The sequence below is a fragment of the Cervus elaphus genome, chromosome 21 (genome assembly GCF_910594005.1).
Source record: "Cervus elaphus chromosome 21, mCerEla1.1, whole genome shotgun sequence".
In the NCBI taxonomy this organism is placed as follows: Eukaryota; Metazoa; Chordata; class Mammalia; order Artiodactyla; family Cervidae; genus Cervus; species Cervus elaphus.
The window spans coordinates 6,341,433-6,365,276 of NC_057835.1; the positions used below are offsets into that span (position 1 = coordinate 6,341,433).

A 23,844-nucleotide genomic window follows, 5' to 3' on the forward strand; every position below is an offset into this window, starting at 1 on the left:
TTCAACCGAGTCCCACTCAGTGTCTAGACCATGAGTGGGTATGCCCTGGATGTTTCACCCGGGCCCACCCCAGTATCTGTCCTACTAGGAGGGGGCAGGTCTGCTCCACCGCCAAATAAACTCAGAATCTCAACCAATACAGGAGATTCAAGAACCAGGAGAGACTTACCCAAATTCATCTGCACTCCTCAAGGAGGCGGACGGGCGCAGGGGGCAGCTGCTGGTACCAAAGCTCCGGTTCCTCATTGAGTCCAGTCAAAGGAAGGAAGTCCACTCTGGGTTGCTTCGTTGGTCACCATAACTGTCAACTAAAGAAAGATGTACAACTTGAGAGTTGTGAGTTAAGTTTTATTTGGGGCAAAATGAGGACTGCAGCCTGGGAGGCAGCATCTCAGATAGCTGAGAGACTGCTCCAAAGTGGCAGTGGGGGAAAGTCAATATACAAGGTTTTGGTGAAGGCGGAATTCAATACCATGAAGCACTCATTTTACAAAAGGTTTTTGTTAGTCATGAGGATCTGATGTCACCAGGAAGGTATTTAGTGCTTCTCTAGATATGAGGAGACGCAAAATCTGTTCCTAAAAACATCCAACCATCTAAAGACCCGTCCCACCAGATTCCCTGGAGCACAGAGCGCCTCACTCCACCTTGAACTCCCTCAGGGGTTGTTGAAGGTCAACAGCTGTAGCAGCATGGGGTTCAGTCTCTGTAGAGGCAGATGGCAAAGGCCTTTGTTGTTCAGTCGTTGGCAAGGCTCTTGGTAAGTACCAATTTGTAGTTGACATTTACGATGAACGGTGTCAGATTCGTGATCTCTGAAGAAGATTTAGCTTCGGGACCAGGGACGAGGCTTTTGTGTAGCAGAGTTTTATTAAAGTGAGAAAGGGACAGACAACGCTTCTGACACAGACATCAGAAGGGGACGGAGAGTGCCCCCCTTGCTAGTGTTAGCAAGGGAGCTGTATACTTTTTAAATTAGCTATTACAATAAATCAAAAGAATGTCTCAAGGTTGTAAAAATTTTACCAGACCCACTCCCACAGTTTACATTTTAGGATGACAGGATTAGAATTTAACAATAGAAAGATCCTACCAGACCCACATTCTAAAATATCAGGATTAGTCAGAAGGTTTTCAGGAAGGAGAAACTGCCCTCATGCTGGATACATTGTTGTTTTATAATCCCTCAGTTCAGTCAGTTCAGCTGCTCAGTCATCTCCGACTCTTTGCGACCCCATGAATCGCAGCACGCCGGGCCTCCCTGTCCATCACCAACTCCCAGAGTTTACTCAAATTCATGTCCATCGAGTCAGTCATGCCATCCAACCATCTCATCCTCTGTCGTCCCCTTCTCCTCCTGCCCCCAATTCCTCCCAGGATCAGGGTCTTTTCCAATGAGTCAACTCTTCGCATGAGGTGGGCAAAGTACTGGAGTTTCAGCTTCAGCATCAGTCTTTCCAATGAACACCCAGGACTGATCTCCTTCAGGATGGACTGGTTGGATCTCCTTGCAGTCCAAGGGACTCTCAAGAGTCTTCTCCAACACCACAGTTCAAAAGCATCAATTTTTCAGCGCTCAGCTTTCCTCACAGTCCAACTCTCACATCCATACATGACCACTGGAAAAACCATAACCTTGACCAGACAGACCTTTGTTGGCAAAGTAATGTCTCTGCTTTTTAATATGCTATCTAGGTTGGTCATAACTTTCCTTCCAAGGAGTAAGCATCTTTTAATTTCATGGCTGCAATCACCATCTGCAGTGATTTTGGAGCCCAAAAAAATGAAGTCTGACACTGTTTCCACTGTCTCCCCATCTATATATAATCCCTAGCACATAGTTTAAACTGAGTTGTTTGTTGTGTAATCATCAGTTCCGGCTTAGAGAAAAACAAAACAAAACAAGTTTTATGCGACTAAAGCTAAGGAATGTAGAGAAAAAAAGTTTGTCCTTTCCTTCTCCTCGAGAACCCCAGACCCCTATCTCCTCCCCAGGGACGCTGGACTTATCAAACTGCCTAGGAACTGACTCTCTCAGTGACAGCTGGACCCAGCCAGGCCTGGTGGCCCAGGAGGACCTTTCTGGGGTGCACGGGTTGCAGGGGCATCCACTCAGCCAGATCCTTTCCAAGACTTCTGGGCTGGGGACCGTCTGGCATGGTTGGGGGCCAGACCCTGTGCACTGGGGGGATACTCAGGGGAGGGGGCCCTCCGCGCCAGGCTTCATGTGGCACCAGGGGATGGTCTTCCTCCTCCTGTCTCTTCCAGACCCCTTCCTCTCTGCCACAGTGGACTCAGTCCTGGAGACAAGGTCTGAGGTCTCAGTGAGCCCGGTGGGAGCTTCCACGGGAGCTCCATGCAGGTTCTGGGAGGCACAAGTGATCCTGTGCCCACAGGTGGCAGCAGAGTGCCCCGCGGGGACAGAGTGGGCCCCTGCAGAGGAGTCAGGGACGGTGCCTGCAGGGTCAGAGTGGCCTGGACCAGAGACAGGGGCTGGCAGAGGCCAGCTGCTGCCTGGATGTGGAGGCCAGAGTGCGCGTGTTGGAAGAAGGGGGTGAGAGACAGAGGGCGGGGATGGCTGGGTTTTTGGCCAGAGCGATGGGGACGTGGAGCTGCCACTCACTCCGGTGGGGAGTGTGAAGCTGAAGCTCGCGGGGAGGGAGGGGTGTGCACCCAGGTTTACAGATGGCTGGTTCAAGGTGCGTTAGAAGGCTATGAGGGGACGCTGGGCGCTGGGTAGGGCACACGCGGCTAGAGCTTGTGGGCAGGGTCCCGGCAGGAGGCTTACGTTTCAGCTGCCTGCCTTTGCTGGTAGGCATAGCGCGAGGCTGGAGGAGATCCCGGGAGCGGGCGTGGACAGAGAGGAGAGAGCCAGGGGTGAAGGTGGCCAGGTGGCAATTAGCAGGGGAGGGTGAGGAAGGAGGACCAGGGATGGGAGCATCCTGAGAGCCAAGGCAAGAAGCTATGAAAATCCGTCTTAAGTTCCCTGCTGCTACAACAAGTGGCTGTAAACTTGGCTTCAAACAACACGTATTTATCATCTTGCAGTTCTGGAGGTCAGAAGTCTGACATGAGTCTTAGAGCTAAACTCAAGGTGTCCACAGAGCTGGTTCTTCTGCAGGCTCCGGTGAGAATGCCTCCTTTTATTTTCCGGCTCCTAGAATCTGCGTTCCTCGGCTTGCGGCCCCTTCCTCTGTCTTCCAGGTGCACACTTCCTCCCGTGGCTGGCCTCACATCTCCTTTTTTGGCTCTGCTCCCATGGTCCCATGGTTCTCCAGCCCTGTGCTTCCTTCCTCCCCTTCATGAGGAGCCTGTGACGGATGACACCCGGCCCATGGGATAACCGGAATAATCTCTCACCTCAAGAATCGTAACTCAGTAGCATCCACACAGTCACTGATAACAAGTGAGGTGACTCAGTCACACAGGGCTCTGGGCATTCGGGCTTGGACGTCCTCTGCCCCTCATGCAAATACATTCACCCCATCCCAAGGTCCCCAAATCTCAACTCATTACAGTGTCAAGGCTTCAAGTCTTATCATCCAAATCATCTCAATTAGGGGAGGATGAGGCTCTAGCTAGGAGACACGGGTTTGATCCCTGGGTCGGGAAGATCCCCTGGAGAAGGACATGGCAACCCACTCCAGTACCCTTGCCTGGAGAATCCCACGGACAGAGGAGTCTGGTGGGCTACAGTCCATGGGGTCGCAAAGAGTCGGACACAACTGAGCGACTAACACACAGGAGGCTCTAGCGGAGGCTGGGGAGGAGAAAAACAGCGTTGGCCGTTGGGCTTCGCAAAGGGAGGGGCTCAAGCACTGCTTTCTCCCACCCGCAGCCTCCTGCCACCCTCGCCCAGCGATGCACCCCACCGAACCCACAGCTACGGTTACCGCTCGGCCCGGGCAGTCAGCCGCAGGCTCCGGCCGCCCGCGAGACCACAGAGATGCCGAGTCCTCCGAGACGCCTAGAGCGCCCCGGAAGTGGCTGGGGGGCCGCGGGCGGGGCGCTTCCGGCCGGCGGCGGCGGCCAGGCGTCCGCAGGTGAGCGAGCTCTGGGCCGATGTGGCGGGTGAGGCGGGCGCAGGGATTCGGGGCCTGGCTGCTGGTGCGGAGTGCTCCTGGGTCCCTCGGAACCGAGCTGGTCCGTCCACAGCCTCGGGCCGGGTCCCGCCGGCCCGAGGCAGGACCGGCGCCCGAGTTCCCTTCCCCCGGAAGGAGCCGTCCTGAGCCCTGGCCTCTTTCTTCTCTGTCTGGCTTTTGCCCTTCTGCCCCAGACGTGGTCCCCGAACTAGGAGCGTTCTCAGAACAGGCATCGTCTCTTAACCGAGCCGGCCCCCTGCCTTAGGCTGCCCCAGGCCTGGGCCCCGCACCTGCGCCCACGACGGCCTCGCTTCCCTGCAGGTTGTGCCGACGTCCACTCCTGAGCGCGGACCCCTGCCCAGCCCCTCTTGCCTCTCAGGACTCCATCCATCCCTTCCTCGGGCCAGAACTTGTGTCTTGAGCACTTCTCCCGATAGTCAACCCCCCTCCCCCCGCCCCGACCTCACGCTGTTGGCTGCTCCCGAGGAAAGGGGCTTTCTCACATGCGCCCCCTGAATTCCTCAGGCCTTCTCTGAGGACGAGCCTACCCCCGCTAGCAAGAAGGGGCCGCATGCAGGTGGTGCCCCGCTGCTCGCTTTCTTGCCCACGGTCCGCCCCCTACCCCTCCTACCCTCCCCTATGGCACAGGAGGATGTCCACAGCAAGGCTGCAAACGGTCTTCATTGTTCTTGCCGTGTTATGTTACCTTTTAGCTTAAGTTGCTTCAGAAGTAATATACCTGAATGTCACTTTTAAAGGAAGTTTCTGCCTCGTCAGCAGGACCCGTGTGTTTCCAGCTCCTGCTGCACACGCTTTGAGTCAGGCACACAGTGAGCAGTTTCTGGCACTGAGTCCCCTTCTCTGGCCCTTCCTCCTCCTTCCTGTTGTGCTTAGAGTCAGGCCCTCCGAAGTGACCGGGCCCCCTGTTTTCCTCCTGGTTTTTACAGTGGTTGTGCACTACACGTCTCCTTGAGGATGGATTATGGCCTTTCATCCCCTCTGCTCCGCATGGGGCCAGGCAGTGCACAGTCACACTGTCACACAGCCATTAGGATGAAAACAGGTCCCAGAAGGACCAGCACCCCCACATTGCAGACCGGGAGGCTGACTCAGAGGAAGGACAAACTTGGGGCTGGCTGCTGACAGGCCTAGGGTTTGTCTTTGGGAGTCTTGCTACATCTGAAAACACTTCACTTCTGTTGAGCTGTGGTCTCAAAGGGCTGCCTTTGTACATTCCACATGTGAGTAGTCCTGTGGCTTCACCCACAGCATGAAGTTGGGTGGGGCCACACGTGAGGGTTTGGGAGGGAGGTGAGGTGGGGTCCCGCCTGGAAGAGCGGCTGCCAGCTCTGCCTGCCTCTCCGCGGTGGGATGTGCTGGCTGTCCCTCCCAGGTCGGAGTGGATGTGAGTGCTGTTTGCACGCTCATGTGTGACTGTGACCAGAGGTGTCCGAGGCTGTGGGCCCAGCAGTCGAGAGACTGGCCGCCTCTTCTGGCTCTGGGGGGAGCCTGAGGCCTGCCGAGCTTGTCTTTCTAGAAGGAGTGTGGGGCCTGCTCTTGAAGAAAGGGCTTGAGGGACTTGTTTCTGAAGAGGCTTGCAGGTTCCCCAGCCCCAGAATCGTAGAGGAATCCCTGCCCGCTGCAGCACCTTTGCCCCGTCTCAGCCGCTCTCGACGGAATGAGGGTTTTATGAAGGTTCTCATGTCAAGTGACCCAGTGAGCAGTTTTGGTGGGAAAGTTGAGTCTGGATGTGGGACGTGGCCCTCGGGTCCAGTGCTTGGCGACATCCCAGCTTCATTCAGTAGCCTCACCCTTCATGTTTTCCTGGGAGGTCAGATTGCACCCGATAGCCACTTATAGTTTGGAGCCGTCGCGAGCGACTCCGAGGTCCCTGTGGAAGCTGAGAAGAGCCAGTAAGCCCGGTAGCCCCCGAGCCGGCCTCTTGCGTCACCTGCTGGCAGCTCTGTTCATTGTCCCCCAGACCCTACCAGTGGCTGCTTCAGTGTGGGTAGAGTGACGAGGACGTGCTTGTGAGGCCGAGGCACGTGCCCTAATGTCTCTCTTTCTTCCCCCTTTTACTTTCCAGATGATAAAGCACCATGTGCACGAGAGAGGCCCCCACGGCTCAGGCAGTAAAACCTCTATTAGCTGGAAACCACCTCCCAGGGCCCCTCTACTCTCCGGTCCGTGTTTGAGGGGAGTTGCAGCCACCGTCCCTGCAGAGAAGGCCAGAGGTCCAGCCGTGGGGGCGCCCAGGGTGGCTGACACTGGTCCCCCTGCAGAGAGGGTCGGGAAGCTGCTGGAGCTGGAGAGAGGAGCTGAGAAGGGGCCCTGGCTTGTGCTGGCCCTGCGTCAGCTCTGGCAGGTGAGGGTGGGGGAGGAAGAGGCGGGAAGGCCACCAGCCCCTGCCCAGGTGCGACCCCCTCGGCTGGGACGAGCCCCTCCTCATGGCCTCCAAGCCGGTTGCCGGGCGGGGCCCTGGGGAGAAGCGCAAGAGGGTGGTGCTGACCCTGAAGGAGAAGATGGACATCTGCCGGCGCCTGGAGAAGGGCGAGAGCAGGCGGGCACTGATGCAGGAGTACAACGTGGGCATGTCCACCCTGTACGACATCAGGGCCCACAAAGCCCAGCTGCTCCGCTTCTTCGCCAGCTCCGACTCGGACAAGGCGCTGGCGCAGCGCCGCACCCTGCACACGCCCAAGCTTGAGCACCTGGACCGCGTGCTCTACGAGTGGTTCCTGGTGAAGCGGTCCGAGGGCGTGCCTGTCTCCGGCCCCATGCTCATCGAAAAGGCCAAGGACTTCTATGAGCAGATGCAGCTGACCGAGCCCTGCGTGTTTTCTGGCGGCTGGCTCTGGCGCTTTAAGGCCAGACATGGCATCAAGAAGCTGGATGCATCCAGCGAGAAGCAGGCGGCCGACCAGCAGGCGGCCGAGCAGTTCTGCGGGTTCTTCCGGAGCTTAACCGCGGAGCATGGCCTGTCCCCCGAGCAGGTCTACAACGCTGATGAGACTGGTCTCTTCTGGCGCTGCTCCCACAGCCCTAACCCTGAGGGCGGGCCGGCGCCCGGCCCCACGCAGAGCAAGGACCGGCTGACTGTCCTCATGTGCGCCAACGCCACAGGCTCCCACAGGATCAAGCCCTTGGTGGTTGGGAAATGGGGTGGCCCCAAGGCGGTGCAGGGCCTCCAGCACCTGCCTGTCGCGTACAAGGCCCAAGGCAGCGCCTGGGTGGACAAGGAGATTTTTTCTGACTGGTTCCATCACATCTTCGTGCCCGCAGTGAAGGAGCACTTCCGAGCCGTGGCCCTGCCAGAGGGCAGCAAGGCCATCCTCCTCCTGGATGGCTCCCGGGCGCACCCGCACGAGGCTGAGCTAGCCTCGGAGAATGTCTTCACCATCTTCCTGCCTGCCAGTGTCACTGCCCTGCTCCAGCCCATGGACCAGGGCATTCGGAGGGACTTCATGAGGAACTTCGTCACGCCCCGCGGCAGGCTGCAGGCCTTGGCTCCCCGCTGCAGCGTGCACGATGCCGTGCTTGATGTGGCCTGTGCCTGGGATGCGGTGCCGGGCGCCGTCCTCAGCCGGGCCTGGAGGAAGCTGTGGCCTGAGGCTGCACTCGTGGAGGGCTCATCCTCCGAGGAGGAGCCGGAGCGGCTCAGGACTAAGCCCCCCGACCAGGCCTTTGCGCACACCCCCGGGCTCGCAGCAGGTGCCCCAGCCCACCTCGGGAGCGCGGCCTCAGGGAGCCCGGAGCTGGCGGAGGCTGGAGGGGCAGACAGGGCGGCCTGGGAGCAGGCGGCGGTGTCCTTCGATGCCGTGGTGCGCTTCGCGGAGGCACAGCCCTGCTTCTCGGCGCAGGAGCTGGGCCAGCTGCGCTCGCTGCGCTCTGTGTTCAGCAGGCGGTGGCAGGCGCAGCGATGTGGGGCCCCCGCAGCCGCGGTCAAGCTTGAGGCACCCTGGGAACGGCCTGGGCCTCGCGGCACCCAGCCTCGCTCCCCGCTGCCCAGCTCGTCCACGGCCGGCGAGGCCTGAGGCGATGAGGTCTGACCTGCGGTCTCGGGGTCGTGTTCGTCAGGACAGCCTGCCCCGTTAAGGTTTTGCCGTGTGGTCTGCCCTGCCACCCGAGCACAAGGAGGTCTTCCTGAAGGGCCCACCCAGACCCGAAATGTCCCAGAACCTCCAGGGGCCGCCGCCCAGCTTGTATTCGCTGCCTGAGCCTTGCTGTGTACAAGGGTAGGGACATCTGTCTGTCCAGGCGGGGACAAGCCACCTTCAGCCGACTGACCGTGGTCCCCGCTGCTGCTTGATGGGGCTGACACTTGCCGAGGGCCCCCGCTCGCCCCCTGGGGCTGTCTGCAGGTCTGGGGCCGGCCCTGGATCAGGCAGGTCACTGAGGGTGGGACTCGTGAGTGAGAGTCTGCGTGGCCCCTGCCTGTGGCCTTGCAGGCCCTGTGTCCCCACGTCGGTCGTCAGCTCTCCTAGCAGAGTGAGCCTCACTTCATGTTGCCCTTGGGCTTGGGCCCCAGGATGCAGTGGGCTGCATGCCCACTTGACATGGTAGCATTGTTTTTAGAGCCAGCAGGAGCGGGCCACTGGGGAGCCCATTGCCCCAGTATGGGACCCCAGGTCACTGCCAGTGTTTTGAGCATCTTGGCTCCAAGTCCTGTATGTGGTCCACAGTCCCTCAATCCCCAGAACTTTGCATTTACAGCCTCCGTATTAGTAAACCTGGACCAGACGTTTGGAAGTTAGTCTGAGGTGATGTAACAAAAACAGTAAAAGGAGCTACTCAGATGCCTAGCAGCGTTGGAACTCTTATTTTGAGCTGTTGGCCCCGTAGTGATTGACGTGGGGAAAGCTGACTGTGTGGGCCGCTCTTGTAAAGACCCGTACCAGGAGACTTGTGCTCCCTGCGTCGCTGCTGGTGCCTCCGCTCTGCATCGCTCGTCACCAGATGGAGCGCCTCTGGCCAGCCTGGTCCCTTGTCACCAGACAGAGAGCCCCTGGTCACTTACGACCAGACGGAGTGCCCCGGGCGGCCTGGTCGCCCTCTTTGAATGAACCGGATGTGGGCGTCCTTTTCTGGGCTCTTCACCATTTGCCTTCAGTTCCACCGCTTCTTGGGCAGCTGAATCAGCCCACAGTTTTCATTCCTGTGTTTATTGCACTGAGACCCCTCTGTTCCCAAGAGCCAAGGGGAGGCGAGGGTTCGGCTTGTGGTTGTTTCTCTGGTATATCTTTGCGTCCTTCCAAACACTGAGGTGACAGTCTTGGCTGGCCTGCCACTGCTCTGTGAGCCGTGTGTTTCCTGCTGAAAACGTGTGTGAAGATTTTGAAACAAGCACAGGTCATTTTCAAGGTGTCCTTGCTGATTTTTTGGGCCTGACTGCCTCCTGCTGAGCCGTCACGTCGGCTTCCCTCACGTGTGGGGGCGACAGCTGTGCAGCGTGCCCTCTCTCACCACTTTTGGACTCTGTCCCCTGTGCTGTGGGCGTGTGGCAGGGTCAGGTGTCGGGGCGGCAGCCTGGACATGGATGGACACATGGAGACGCTCCCTCCCCACGGCCAGCCCCAGTCCAGCGGCCTGGAGCGGTAGGACGGTGCTGGGGGTGGGCAGGCCTCCTAGGCCCCCTGTGAGTGCTCGGTCCCTAGCAGACGTAGCCCCCGGGCTGGATTCTTGTCCTGCCAACACAGCCTGCTCCCCTCCCCGCTGTGTCGTGGCCGATCAGTAAGCAGCCGTCACCGCTGGGAGGGAGCCTGTCCTTGGCACTTCTCGAACTGCTGCTTCCCCTGTTGTATTGGGTCTCGGGGGTCTGGTTAGACCCTCAGTGTGGGAGGCCCCGGAGGCTGTGCAGTTGGAGAAGGCCGATCAGGCCTGCAGGGTCGAGGTGAACCGCCCACCTCACCTGCATTTCCTGTTGGGGGTGGGAAGCAGGACACCCTGCCCTGCGCACTCACACCTCTGATGGCCGGGGTGGTGAGGGCAGGGGTGTTGATGGATGGGTGGGTGCAGGACAGAAAGGCAGGCGGTTGTAGCTCCTGCCTGGACCTATCAGCCAGGCTTCCCTGGGGTGGAGCCAGAGCCCCTTGGAGGCAGCTCGGGGCCATAGTAGCCAGATGTTTCTGGAGGGATGGAGGTTGGAGGCAGGGACTCGCACTGCTTCTGTTCCTGGGAGGCCGTGGCACAGGGCAAGCAGGACCCACCCCCGAGGGCCTGCCCAGCAGCTGCACAGACACCAGCTGCAGTGGGTTTCCTTAAATGTGCTTCTAGCACAGGGCGTAGCGTTCCTGAGTACCTGCTGTGTGCTGGGCATCGAGCTCATTTGGAGGCCCAAGGGTGGTCAGACAGCCCCTGACCTGCTTCCAGGGAGCACATGTCTCCCAAGAAGGGCTTCTGGGGGGCTGCTCTGTCCATGAGTCACATTCTCCACCGCCGTCTCCACAAAGACGCGGGCAGACTGCCAAGGCGCCCGGGGTGAGCCGTGTGGCGGTTCCACGCTGAGGGTCCAGCCCCGGAGGCCTGGACAGCTGCCCCCTCCTCTCAGCACTCACCTGTCACTCACCGCCAGCAGTAAGCAGTGCTCAGAGGTTTTCACCAGGGGAGAAGCAGTCTAGTCCTGCAGGAGCGCGCCTAGTGCTGCTGCTAAGGAGCTGACCATGTTTCCTGCAGAACGCGGCGGAGCCCAACCCAGGGTGCTCTCAAGAGACGGACGTCGTGGAGAGAGGTTGATGCAGGCTGGACCGCTGTCTCCCTGTGGTCAGGGACCGGGTTCACTGGTGACGCAGGCTGGACTGCAGGCACCCTGTGGTCAGGGGAATCCCCAGCACTGACCTCAGTATCTTCTTCAGAGGAGCCAGGTGTAATGGGATTGGTCTGAGAAGCAGCTTCTGCCCAGGGCATTATTGAAAACAGCAGTCGGCCAGCTGTGAGTTGGAGTTTAACCGCTGGGTGCGGGCAGGGACCACACAGTCAGAGCCTTGCCAAAACCACTGCCATGGGGTGGGGGTACCATGGGCCTTCCTGAGGCCGTGCCCCTGGGAAGAAGCATCAGAGCCTCTGTCAGGGACAGAGGGGTGCCCCTAAGATGACCCAGCCAGTAAGACACGAAGCAGAGAAGAAGGTAAGTCCCAGTCTGGGGTGACCAGTACCCAGAGCTGGTATGATACATGACCTAAAAGGACCAGTTTTCAATCCAAAATTACAAACATACAAAGAAACAGAGAAATACGACCACATACCATATTGTTCCTAAAACGCAGGTGACAAGAGTGAGATGTTGGATTTAACAGGGAAAGACTTCAAATTGACCATTACAGATACAGTCAGAGAACTAGAGGAAACCATGATTAAAGAAGTTAAGGGGGGAAAGGAAGATATTAAGTAGAGAAAATCAGTAAAAAGATGATAAATAAAAAGCTGTTTTTAAAAACATGGAAATTAAATAATGGAGTTGAAAAGTACTGTAAGATGACGGATTTGCCGGAGGGCTCAGCAGTAGATGTGAACTCGTGGGAGAAAGTTCGTGATCTTGATAGCACTTGAGAGATGATGCTGTTCACTTGAGAGATGATGCTGTTCAAAGAACAGGGTGAAAAGAAGGAAGACGCTGGGTGGTCTCAGAGTGGTGTGGGACGGTCTCACCCACCGCCCGGAACGGGAGGCCGGCGGGGCAGCAGCCTGAGCCTCCATCTCGGCTGGAGTGCCTGCCACCTCCCACCCACCCGGGCTTGCTGGGCGCACGGCCCTCAAAGGTGGAGAAGGCCAGTCCAGGCGGGAGGACGGTCCCCACGACGGCCCCATTTCACGGAGGTATCCTGAGGCCTGCTGCCAGCCATGGGCTTCCCAGTCAGTGTGCCCACATCTGTGGGCTTGGGGCAGGAGGGGCTCCTTGAGCAGTGCCAGGAGGGAAGGCTGGAGACACCAGGTTCGGTGGAGGGTGGCCGCATCACTCTGGCAGTGTTAGCAGGCGCACAAGCCCAGCAAGAGGGCCCAGGTCTGGGACTAGCCTGCAGGCCAGGGGTCCCGGGTGGCCGCTGGGTCTGGGCATCACTGGCTGCCCCTGCCCTCCCACAGGCCCAGCTGTGAGGTTGGTCACCCCTCTGCCACATCCTCTCGAGAGACAGTTTCCTGGGCTGGGGACAAAATGTGTGTAGATGTGGAAGCTGCCAGGAGTTGCAACAGCCCCACAGACCCTTTCAGACAAGGGGCTGGCTTTGTTCTGTCTCTGGGGGCCGTGCAGTGCCTTCTGGGGGACTTGAGAGAGTGCAGGCAGCCCCAGCCTAGAACCTTGAAGGAGCTGGAGGGTTCCTGAGCAGCCAGGGGTCCGCTGTACGTGGCTTGGGTGAACCCTGACGCTGGTCCCTCACTGAGCCCCAGTCCTTGGACCCACTGCTGCGTCCTGACCCTGGTCGCGGGCTGAGCCCCCACTCTGGCCCGTGTGCACTCTCAGCTCCCAAGGAGGGCAAGACCAGGGAGTCTGGAACACGTGTGGGACTCACTTGTACCCTGGGGGAAGGCGAGAGCCTTTGTGACCTCGCCCCTCCTCCCCCACGTGTGACGTGGCACTCTCTGTGACCACACACGCGCCCCCACCCCCCACCGCCTCTACCCCGGCTCCAGGCCCTGCTGACAGTGGTCCCGGGGGCGGAGAGTGACTGTGTGGCTGACTCACAGCAGGTGGGAGAGGTGTGAATGTCAGAGCTGGGCTTCCCCCAGTGCAGACCCCCGCGCATTCAGGCAGCTCCTGGGGGCGCCTCAGGGCTGTGCCAGGCCCCCCTGTGTCACCTGTGGGCAGGTACACACCCGAGCCAGCGCCAGGGCCCCTCCAGACCAGCCCCATTCTCCGAGCCCATGGGGATTGGGGGCCCAGCAGCTGCCTGCCCTGCCTCTGCCCACCCCTTGCCGGGGTCCTGGGCTCTTCCCAGTCCAGCTGAGGCCAGTCGTCTCTGGCTGCAGGAGTCAGGAGGCTGTAGGTCCTGGGGTGGGAGGAGCCCAGAGAGCCTGCTGGGGGCATCCTTCAAGGGCCGGAGACTTCCCTGTCCAGCCTGGCGCTGTGCTCGCTCCGGGGCCTGCAGCCAGCTAGCCCTGTCCAGACAGACAGCCTGGAGCCCAGGGCCTGGGGGAGCTCCCCAGAGTGGGGCACTGGGAGGGCAGAAGAGACCTGGAGAGCAAAAGCTGGCGTCCTGGAGGAGGGGGACCATGGTGCCCAGGGTAGGACGGGACTCACCTGTGGGGTCCCTCTGCAGGCTCTGGTACCGACTTTGAGGGTGGGGCCCAGGGGACAGGCGTGAGGAGCGAGGGGCTGGGGAGCAGGCGATGGGCAGGCTTTGTGCCCTTGTCCCCCAAGGCTGCAGCATGAGCTCAGGCCTCCAGGTGCTGAGACACTGGCCACCACGAGGGCAGGTGGGGCTCCCTGTGTTGGAGACGCTGTGTTCTGTGTCTGGACCTGGCAGGGTGGAAGCCTGTGTCAACTTGCCCATATCTCTGTGGCTCCCCAGCAAGCCTTGGAGGAGGCCTGGCTCCCCATCTCAGATCAGAATCCCTGGAGCACAGGTGAGGTAGTTTGGGTGCAGGTTCTGGCCCCGGGTCCCAGGCTCACTCTCCACCTCCCCCCATCCTGAGCAGCGGGCCTGCAACTGGGCCAGCAGCTTGTCAAGAGCTGAGGCCCCTCCTGCAGCGAAAGGGTCAGGGGCAGCCAGAGGGTCTAAGGAGGCATCTGTTAGCTCAGGAAGCAGCGTGGGCCCGAGGGTTCTCCTCAGAGGAGGCTCAGCTGCAGTCTCCAGTGAGTGGGCGTCTGTCCCCCATTTATTAATAAAGCAGAGTAGTGATGTCACTGGCGCGCTCAGTGAGCCTGCCACGCCACTAGCCGACGCTTCCTAATTAAGAAACGGAGTCCAGCTGTCCTTGGGAGGCTCTGCAGTGGATGGCATGAGGCCTTGAGTGGCTGCCGTCTACTGGCCTCAGGTGTCTGATCTGCCCCGCCATCCTGTAAGGGGGTCCGGCCAGGAGGTGTGGTGCCCCTTGGCAGTGAGGCTCCGGAGATGGTGATGGTGGTGAGGATGATGGAGGTTATGGTGGTGGTTGTGGCAGAGATGACCAGTTGTGGTGCTGGATGAAGACGCCGGTGATGGGGTTGCTGTGGTCTGGATGTTTGTATACCCCTCCAGATTTAACTGTTGAAATCCTAAGCCCCAAGCTGACAGTGTTGGGAGGCGGGGGCTTTGAGAGGTGGTCAGGTGGAGCCTTGAACTGGATTAACACCCATAACAGAGACCCCAGAAGGCCCTGCGCCTCTTGCATCATATGAGGACGCAGCAAGGTCTGCCGTCCACAGCCAGGAGGGCTTTCACCAGAACCCAGCCACTCCGGCACCCTGACCTGGGATTTCCAGCCTCCGCAATGGTGAGGAATAAATTTCTGCAGCTTGCGAGCCACCCTGTCTGTGGTATAGTTAGAGCACCCCGGATGGAGGAAGGCAGGGATGAAGTAGCATGGAGGCAAAGGCACTGGTGGTGGTGCACAGGGCAGTGAGGAACACACGGCGTCAGTGGTGTGGTGGTTGGCGAGGTGGTGGTTTTCATGGTGGTGGCAATGTTGAGGATGGCGGGTGATGTGAACTGATCTGTGTCCCTCCCCCATTCATATGATGAAGCCCCCAGCATGACAGTGTTTGGAGGCAGGGCTTTCAGGAGGTAATTGAAGTTAGATGAGGTCATAAGAGTGGGGCTCTTTTCCAATAGGACTAATGCCTATACCAGAAGAGGATGATGGCTTTCAATTCCCCTCTTTCTCACAAACCAAGAAAAGGCCTTGTGAGAACACTTCAAGAAGATAGCCGTCTACCAGCCAAGAGAACTCTCACTAGAAACCTGATGGACTGACACCCTGATCTTGGACTTGCCAACCTCCAGAATTGTGAGAAAGAAATAAATGTCTGTTGTTTAAGTTGCCCAGTCAGTGGTGTTCTGTTACAGGGGCCTGAACTGACTGACACTGGGAATGGTGAGGGTGGTGGTGGTGATGATGGTGGTGATGACGGTGATGACAGTGGTGGCAGAGATGGTGATGATGGTGGTGATGATGAGTGCTGATGGTGGTGGTGATGGTGGTGGTAGAGATGGTGATGATGGGATTGGTGATGGTGGTGATGGTGATGGTGGTTGTGGTAGAGATGGTGATGATGGGATTGGTGATGATGGTGGTGATGGTGGTTGTGGTAGAGATGGTGATGATGGGATTGGTGATGATGGTGGTGATGGTGGTGGTGGTGGTCGAGATGGTGATGATGGGATTGGTGATGATGATGGTGGTGATGGTGGTGGTGGTCAAGATGGTGATGATGGGATTGGTGATGATGATGGTGGTGATGGTGGTTGTGGTAGAGATGGTGATGATGGTGGTGATGATGATGGTGGTGATGGTGGTGGTGGTAGAGATGGTGATGATGGGATTGGTGATGGTGGTGGTGGTCGAGATGGTGATGATGGGATTGGTGATGATGGTGGTGATGGTGGTGGTGGTCGAGATGGTGATGATGGGATTGGTGATGATGGTGGTGGTGGTGGTGGTCGAGATGGTGATGGGATTGGTGATGATGATGGTGGTGATGGTGGTGGTGGTAGAGATGGTGATGATGGTGGTGATGATGATGGTGGTGATGGTGGTGGTCGAGATGGTGATGATGGGATTGGTGATGATGGTGGTGATGGTGGTGGTGGTGGTAGAGATGGTGATGATGGGATTGGTGATGATGGTGTTGATGGTGATGGTAGTGGTGGTGATGGTTATGATGGTGATGATGATGGTGATGATGGGATTGGTGATGATGGTGATGGTGGGATTGGTGATGATGGTGGTGATGGTGGTGGTGGTCAAGATGGTGATGATGGGATTGGTGATGATGATGGTGGTGATGGTGGTTGTGGTAGAGATGGTGATGATGGTGGTGATGATGATGGTGGTGATGGTGGTGGTGGTAGAGATGGTGATGATGGGACTGGTGATGGTGGTGGTGGTCGAGATGGTGATGATGGGATTGGTGATGATGGTGGTGATGGTGGTGGTGGTCGAGATGGTGATGATGGGATTGGTGATGATGGTGGTGGTGGTGGTGGTCGAGATGGTGATGGGATTGGTGATGATGATGGTGGTGATGGTGGTGGTGGTAGAGATGGTGATGATGGTGGTGATGATGATGGTGGTGATGGTGGTGGTGGTCGAGATGGTGATGATGGGATTGGTGATGATGGTGGTGATGGTGGTGGTGGTCGAGATGGTGATGATGGGATTGGTGATGATGGTGGTGATGGTGGTGGTGGTGGTCGAGATGGTGATGGGATTGGTGATGATGATGGTGGTGATGGTGGTGGTGGTAGAGATGGTGATGATGGGATTGGTGATGATGGTGTTGATGGTGATGGTAGTGGTGGTGATGGTTATGATGGTGATGATGATGGTGATGATGGGATTGGGGATGATGGTGATGGTGGGATTGGTGATGATGATGGTGGTGGTGGTAGAGATGGTGATGGGATTGGTGATGATGATGGTGGTGATGGTGGTGGTGGTCGAGATGGTGATGATGGGATTGGTGATGATGGTGTTGATGGTGATGGTAGTGGTGGTGATGGTGATGATGGTGATGATGATGGTGATGATGGGATTGGGGATGGTGGTGATGGTGGTGGTGGTAGAGATGGTGATGATGGGATTGGTAATGACAGTGCTGGTGGTGCTGGTGGTGGTGCTGGCCATAGAGGAAGTGGTGTGACAATGGTTACACAGCTTATAAGTGGGACACTTAGAATTCAGAGCCTGGACTGTGGGCCGTGGATCTTAAATGAGTGCCTCCTGCTGAGGGTGGCACCAGGGACCACATGTGGTGGGTAAGCCTGCAGGCCTGTCTGGGTTGGCTCTCCAGGAAGCTACCTCCTGCCTCCCCAGGCTCCCTCTCATATTGCCAGGGGAGACACTGAGATCCTGTGGGCTCCTGACATGGCGTTTTATGTTCATCTAGGAAAGTGTGCCTGCCCAGTTCAGGGAGCACAGCTCCTCGGGTGGTGCTTAGATGGTAGATGGAGGGCCTGCTTCCTCCCAGCTCCCCTGGGCAGGGGCTGGGGCGGTGGGAGATGGACGGCTCCCCATGCTGCTCCTGCCCGTGGACACGGGCGGTGGGCAGTAAGTTGCCGGGCAGATGAGTCCGCTCTGGTGATGGGCTGGCTCAGATGGGTCCCAGGCTGAGCTGGGTGGGGAGCAGGGCCTGGGAGGGAGGGCTGCACTTGGGGGTCCTGACCCTGCAGGGGTGGGGCTGCCACCTGGCTCCCCAGGTCCCCAGTCTCTGCCCCAATCCTGAGGGAGCCAAGCCCCTGAGACACCCCCATGGGGGCACATGGGGCCCCAGGACAGCCTGGTTCTGGGGTGGGTGGTGCTGTCGGGGCCAAGGGCAGGGGGCTGGTGCAGGCCCCCGCCAGGAGGTGGTCTGTTCAGGGCCCTTAGAGGAGTGGCCCTCGGACCTGCTGCGGGGGCCAGGGATCTGTGGAAAAGCCCCTGTCTCTCAGCTCAGACGGGCTATGTCTGTGGACATGGGGCATTGAGGCTGGAGAGGGTGGAGGCAACGTCGGGGCCCTGGACCCTATCCTAACCTTGGGTTGGAGGATGGACCACCGCCCCCAGAGGCTATACCTGGGCCCTCCTGCTCCCCTCCTCTCCAGTCCCCCCAGGGTTCATCCCCAGCCCCAGCCCAGGCGCCCCCAGGAGGGCTGGCTTCCTTCGAGGTGGACGAGAACGCACCAACAATGACCACTGTCTGCAGGAGGCCTGAGTGGCTGGGCCAGTGGGCGCCGCACAGAGGTGGGGCTGGTGGGAGGTGTGGGGCAGGGAGAGCCTCCACCCCCCAAGACCTGAGGGGCCCCAGGGCTCCCCCCGCAGGGAGCACCCCATCCACAGGGCGGTCGTTGGCCGGGGCCAGCACGCGGGTGGGTGGGAACAGGCTTGCTCCCAGAGCTGGTGGGCAGCACCCAGCCCAGGACGGCTGGCCCAGCCTGGCCTGCGCCCACAGGCCCCAGCCCCAGGCCCAGCCCCTCTCTCAGGGGCCCATCCTGATGTGCTGCCAACCCCCAGCGGGGCCCTGACTCCCAGGCAGTGCAGCCAGGCAGGGGCAAGTGTGTGTTGAGAATCCATGCAGTAGGGGGAGGGTGGGGACGCCCGTGATGGTCTGGGCTGTGCACTCCTCGACCATCCTGGGCAATTCCTGACCCTCGGGGCATCACCGTCTCCCGGGCTGGCCAGGTGGTGGGCAGCCCGCTGGAGCTCAGCCAGGAGAGGGAGGGAGCGGGGAGGGGGGCGCTGTGCCAGGGCGGGGGGAGCTGAGGGGTCCAGGATCTACCCTGATCTGTGGGGATCAGACCGGTGTCCCCAGGCCAGGAGGCGGCCAGTGCCGTGTGCAGGTCACGGATGTCACCAGCCCCTCCCCTGAGCACCCTGCCTCCTGCTGCTGCGGCCCCCACACCCTGGGGAGTATCTCCAGATCTGCACACAGAACTCAGGGCCAAGAACACAGAAGACGGGCCGTGCGTTGGATGTCCTGCCGATCAGCCCCTTACCCTGAACCTCTGAGGGGCCACCTGCCCATCAGCTGAAGAAACTGACACTCAGAGGGCGTCCAGGGCAGCCTGACCCTGCACCTGGCCAGTGGTGGCAGACGGCAGGATGGGGATTGGCCTCAGGGCCAGGAGACTCGGTCATTTGCTCACCAGCTGGTTCCCCAAGCTCATCCCCTACCCTCCCTGCACCTCAAGCTCCCCGTCTGTAAAATGGTTGACAGTGACCACCCATCTGTTCCAAGGAGCAGGGAGATGCTCGGCACGCACTGAGGCTGTCTCCCACACTCCTTCCATGTCGACCCTCTTTCCAGAGAGACCCCCGAACCAGGATGGGGGCCCTGGCAGGTGGGACTGGCTGTGCAGCGGGTGGGGTCCGTGGCAGAACAGAAGCACAGACCCTTTATTCAGAATTGGTAAGATCTGCCTGGCAGCGAAGGCCGGGCACAGACCCAGAGGGCGTGGACGGCGCCCCAGAAACAGAGGCCCAGGGAGGCGCGACTGAGCCGCCGCCAGTGGACGGGTCGAGTGGAGATCGGGGCCAGAGGTCATCGCGGCCGTGCCTGGCATCTGAGAGGCCGGCAGCAGACAGGGAGGCACCACACCCCAGGGCAGAGAGTGGGGGGATGCCAGCCTGGGGGGGCGAGGGGCCTGCAGCTGCGCCAGGCGTGCTGCTGTGGATCAGGAGCCCAGGAGAGGCCGCGGCCGGACTGGGGGGCGTGGATGAGACGTGCGTGGGCCCGGTGGCTTCAAGGGCAGAGGGCTCGGGCCCCAGCCCCAGGGGCAGGGAAGGAGAGGCGAGAGGGAGAATGGAGGCGGGACCTTGGACCCCCGCAGCCGCAGCGGCGCTGGCCGCTGCCGTTTCCGTGCGCGGGGGCGGAGCTGGGACAGAGCCTGCCTTCCGCCTGCCTGCTTGCTGGCGGCACCGCCTGCACCTGCGTGGGGAAGCTCCCCGCGTCACAGCAAGCTATTCTCAGTCCCGCTCCTTTTATGGCCCCGGAAGTGAGTGGTGGAGGCTGGCGCACTGCGCTGGCTCGAGATGTAAATGGGAACGCAGAGCACGGCAGAGCAGTGGCCACCACCCCCTCCCTGGCACGGGCATCTGGGGACGTCTCCCTGCGCCGGTTGGCAGCGCACCCCACATCCTGGCCACCTTCGGGGTTTCTGCTGCATGACTGGACCCCCGGGGATCCAGGGAGGTGGTGGGGGCCGTGCGCAGCCCTCCTGGGCCGCAGTGGGCAGAGAGGAGGGGGCGGCTGCCCGATTCCAACTCCCCCCACCCGACCCTGGGAGCCAGCTCTGCTGTTATCCCCAACCTCTAAACGAGCTCTCAGAGCAGCCCTCCCACCTTCCCCGCACCCACGTCGCCCTGCTCACCCTCCACGGTCCCCGCCCAGCAGGGCAGCACGCCGGGGTGTGGGCACACCTCTGAGCAGGCAGAGTCTCTTGGGTTAGCGTGCAGGGCGTTTTGTCCACTCCGTGTGTCCAGAGCGAGCTGAGGGCCTGGCTGTCGGCCAGCAGGAGCATGCCTCAGCCAGAGAGATCAGGCAGCACATGCACTCTGACACGCTGACACAGTCTCACACGCTAACGCTCGCTCACACACACCTACAAACAGCACAGGTGGGAGGATGCTGTGCTCAGGGGCTCCGAGGGGGGCGGGGGCGGAAGAGGCTCCCACGCACCGGGAGGCCGGGGGGCCTTCCTGGAGGCGGTGACCCTGGGCTCGGATGAGACGCCCCATGAGCCTGGCTGAGCTTTCGTGCCGACGTTCTGACGCTGGGCAGACCTCCATCAGTTAAACAAGGTGGTGTGGTGGGCAGCAGGTTGGCCAGGGCCTCATGTGGACCAGCACGCTCAGCGGGCCAGCGCCCTCCTCGTCACCACCCGCCACAGCTGTCCACCCCCCGGTGCTCCAAGGATGGCGGGGCCAGCGGGGTCAAGGGATCCGCAGGACGCCACCCCGAGACGCCTCGAGAAGCGGGGGTGGGGTGGGGAAAGGGGTAGCCTGGCTCCCGACTAGGGCGCCTGCCCAGCTGAGGGGACACTTGGCTCCAGCTGCCGTGGGGGTGGTCGGCCAGCAAGTGGCATGCATAGCGGTGTCCCTGCCCTACGCCCCTGCCTCCTGGCCCCCCTCTCCAGCCCCCACCAGCAAAGCTGCACAGCCTCGCTCACCCAGTCCCACCTGTCCGACTCCCCGGCAGGTACCCTGGATGCTGCGGCTGCTCCTTGAAGGGCCTGACCCTCTGAGCGGAAGTGCCGCCAGCTGGCGGCCCAGTGCCAAGGGCAGCGGCTCCATGGGCAGCATGCCTAAGGCCACACACAGCCCGGTGTCCTCCGGGGACTGTGTGGGGGTCACGGCGGTGGCCCTATTTCATGGGTGACTTGCACCTCCCCACCATCCCACCTTGCTCAGTGCCGGCCAAGCCGGGCTCCGGAAGTGCCGCTTGATTGACTGACTCACCTCACAGCTGAGCAGGGCAGCGATGGCTGGACCCACTCTGCGGGTGAGGAAACTGAGGCCGGGGGTACAGAGGGGGCCCACCCCCAGTCTCGCAGGATGCGCACCGTGTTCCCGGCGCCTCGGAGAGCCAGCAGACCATCCCCTCGCCCTCTCACCAGCCAGTCCCGGCTCTGGCTTCCCTGCAGAGGGGCCTGGAGCAGCCCCGGACCCTCTCGCTGGGGGCTTTGCCTTCCCTTCTTCAGTGGCTGGGGGGTGGCGAGGAAAGAGTGTCCCTTGAGGATGGGCCCTGCCCTGCCCTACCCGTGGCCCCTGCTTGGGCCCTGGCCTGGAGGGTGCAGGGAGGCCCTGCCATGCCGGGATCGGCAGGAAAATGCAGAACTTTCCTTGGTGAGGAGGGAGGAGGGTCTGGTGTGTGAGGCTGCCTGTTCCGGGGACAGGACGCAGCACACACCCTGCCAACCGGAGAGGAGAGGAGAGGAAGCCCAGGAGCAGGGGCGGGACAGGAAAGAAAACAGCTCCGGGAGCTCAGCCCACCCCCGCCCCCATAGCCACTGCCTCCCTAGCCCCCAGGCTGAGCCCAGCCCCTGCTCAGGGTCACTCCCGTCTGGAGTCAGCATGTGCCCAACCCCCCAGGGTCCCGCCCTGGCCTCCTGGGCCCTCCCAGAGGCTCCGCTGCAGCAGGCCCCGCAGGCACGCGGGGTGGAGGGGCCCCAGCCGTGCCGCCTGCCGGTTCAGGGCCTCCGTGAGATGAGGGAGAACGTCTCCCCAGGCAGGAGACCACCAGCCCCAGCGGCTCGCCCTCCTCTGTGCCTCCGTTTCCCAGCTTGACGCTCTCCTCCCGGGCTCAGCTCTCCCACCATGCCCACGGCCCCCGCCTGCCTGTCCCGGCCTCTCCGTGGCCCAGCCCCCCACAGCTGGGCTCAGGAGCGTGGCTGGCCCGGCAGTGCCCTCTGGGCTGACTGGGCTCGAGCCCCAGGCCACGCAGCCAGCCGTCCCCAGGGCCTCTGTTCAGCCTCATCACTGGAGCCCAGGCTCGTGTTCTGGCCCCACCACTGCCTTGGGGGCAAGGGGGCTCCCCCCAGGGGCCACAGGGAGGGGTCCCGACCACCTCCCACCTCCCAGATCCTGGAAGTGATGCTCTGACGGGAGGCTCTTGGCAGGACGAGGGGGGCGTCCTCGGGCGGGGACCAGGTCAGGCAAGAGGACCAGCACTCGGCCCCGCTGGACCCCAGGCCCTGGCACCGTCAGCCCAGTTGACAGACGGACAGTTAAGGCTCACGTGGGCAACCCGCCAACTGTCTCCCAACCAGAAAGGGAGGGAGAAGGGCCCACTATCTCGCCCGTTCCACGACTCATTGCGTGTGCACGCTCTGTGCCATGCTGGCTTCAGGCTCCGTGGCTCAGCTGTGAGGGTGTGGACGCCGTCCTGGGGCTGCCGTCACACCCAGCTCTCGGCTCTAAGTGCTCGGCTGAGCAAGAGGGGAGCAGCAACCACGGGAGACCTGGGTTCGGGCCTGGTTCAGGGCAAAGGGCAGGCAGCAGCGCTGGCCAGGGTGGGCAGATCCTTGGCACCGGGACAGCCGGGCCGGGAAATGCCAAACGGATGGCAGGCAGGCACAGGAGGCAGGAGGAGGCCACAGACCTCAGAGGGCCCCACCGGGTGGCAGGATGGGCAGCGGGCACACGTGGAGGGTGGGCACCTGGACCCCAGGCCAAAGCCGGGCAGGTAGGGCCAGGTGAGAGTGGGTGGCTGACGGCTGCTCTGGGCAACACCCCGGCTTTCCCTCCATAGTCCCCCTCCCTGCCGCAGGAGGCAGTGACCTGGGCCTGGGGGGTCCATGACAGCGTGAGCTCTGCCTGCAGGTGCTTGTGCCATGCTGGGGGTAGATGAGAGGCTGCGAGTCTGCAGGGCGGCGGCTGGGGCCCTGCTGGAGAGGCAGGCCAAGCCTGGCTCCCAGAACGCACCCCCGACCCCGGAAGAGGGACGAGGAGGGAGGTTCCTGGGGATGGAACCTGGTCAACCTGATCACGGAGCAGCCTTGGAAAGGCAGGCGCTGCGGGGAGTGGGGGGGAGCTGGCAGGAGAGGTTGGGGAGACCCGGGGCTGAAACAAGGGTCTCAGCATCAGGAGAGCAGCCCCTGGGGGCTGGGAGCCCCGAGACCTGGAGGCGGAGCGTTAGAACCTGGAGGGGCTGGAATGGGGGCTGCCCGGACCCTCACGCTGGGCAGACCCAGCCTCTCCTGCTCACCCGCTTCCATCTGGGGCAGGCGAGGCCTCAGGAACTGTCAGACCTGAGGAGCAGCAGCCCAGCCAGGCTCTGAGAGCTGGGGGTGGGGGGCTGGGACCCTGCTCCGTCCTTGCACAGCCCTGCTGCCCACTGCACCCGCCCCTCCTCAGCCTGAGCCGGCCTACTCTAGGTGGGCTGGGGCTGGAGGCCTTCAGCCCCCGGGGCAAGGGGAGGTGGGGGCAGCCCCCACAGGCGCGGAGCTGGCCAGGCCTCCTCTCCGGAGGTGGAGGCGGCAGGAGAATGGAGCCTGAGGCTGCAGTGTGGGGGTGTGCTGAGGGCTTCTGGGGCGATAATTGGGCAGCGATTAAGTGTTCCCAGAGCAGCGGCTGCGGCCCGTCACCTGTCACAGCGGCCTCGTGAGCGCAGCCTCTGTGCAGCGCCCTCCGCACCCACAGCAGGCCAGGCTGGCCG

The 23,844-nt window shown here is 61.1% G+C and overlaps 2 protein-coding genes across 11 annotated transcripts in view; one reads left to right on the forward strand and one right to left on the reverse strand.

The window, feature by feature from the left end:
- Window positions 1–21,269, reverse strand: part of PSCA (prostate stem cell antigen) — a 31,516-nt gene extending 10,247 nt beyond the window's left edge. For 4 of the 8 annotated variants that reach the window (XR_006336364.1, XM_043879933.1, XM_043879932.1 and 1 more), the window contains exons 1-2: window positions 3,361–3,871; window positions 170–308 (exon numbers count right to left, since the gene is read on the reverse strand). Coding sequence is in view for 1 of the 8 variants with exons in the window: in XM_043879933.1 (XP_043735868.1) it covers window positions 170–246 (77 nt within the window). In the remaining 7 variants the exon portion in view is untranslated. Of the gene's footprint in view, window positions 1–169; window positions 309–647; window positions 694–3,360; window positions 3,872–3,893; window positions 3,950–21,146 lie in introns of those variants that run through there. The other 4 variants (XM_043879931.1, XM_043879927.1, XM_043879929.1 and 1 more) reach the window with 4 other exon arrangements.
- Window positions 3,992–9,442, forward strand: JRK (Jrk helix-turn-helix protein). Of its 3 annotated transcripts, none has more exons than XM_043879921.1 (3): window positions 3,993–4,043; window positions 5,030–5,323; window positions 6,169–9,442. In XM_043879921.1, exon 3 carries the CDS (start codon window positions 6,530–6,532, stop codon window positions 8,114–8,116), a length of 1,587 nt encoding a protein of 528 aa, XP_043735856.1. In that variant the 5' UTR covers window positions 3,993–4,043; window positions 5,030–5,323; window positions 6,169–6,529; the 3' UTR covers window positions 8,117–9,442. The 3 variants fall into 3 exon arrangements, with proteins under 3 accessions (XP_043735859.1, XP_043735856.1, XP_043735857.1); XM_043879922.1 differs by lacking the exon at window positions 3,993–4,043 and adding an exon at window positions 4,052–4,403; XM_043879924.1 differs by lacking the exon at window positions 5,030–5,323 and having other exon boundaries at window positions 3,992–4,043.
- Window positions 21,270–23,844: the final 2,575 nt, after the last annotated feature.

Bases quoted from the DNA above. Each gene is read 5' to 3' on its own strand.
- JRK (XM_043879924.1), top strand. From the start codon at position 6,530: ATGGCCTCCAAGCCGGTTGCCGGGCGGGGCCCTGGGGAGAAGCGCAAG.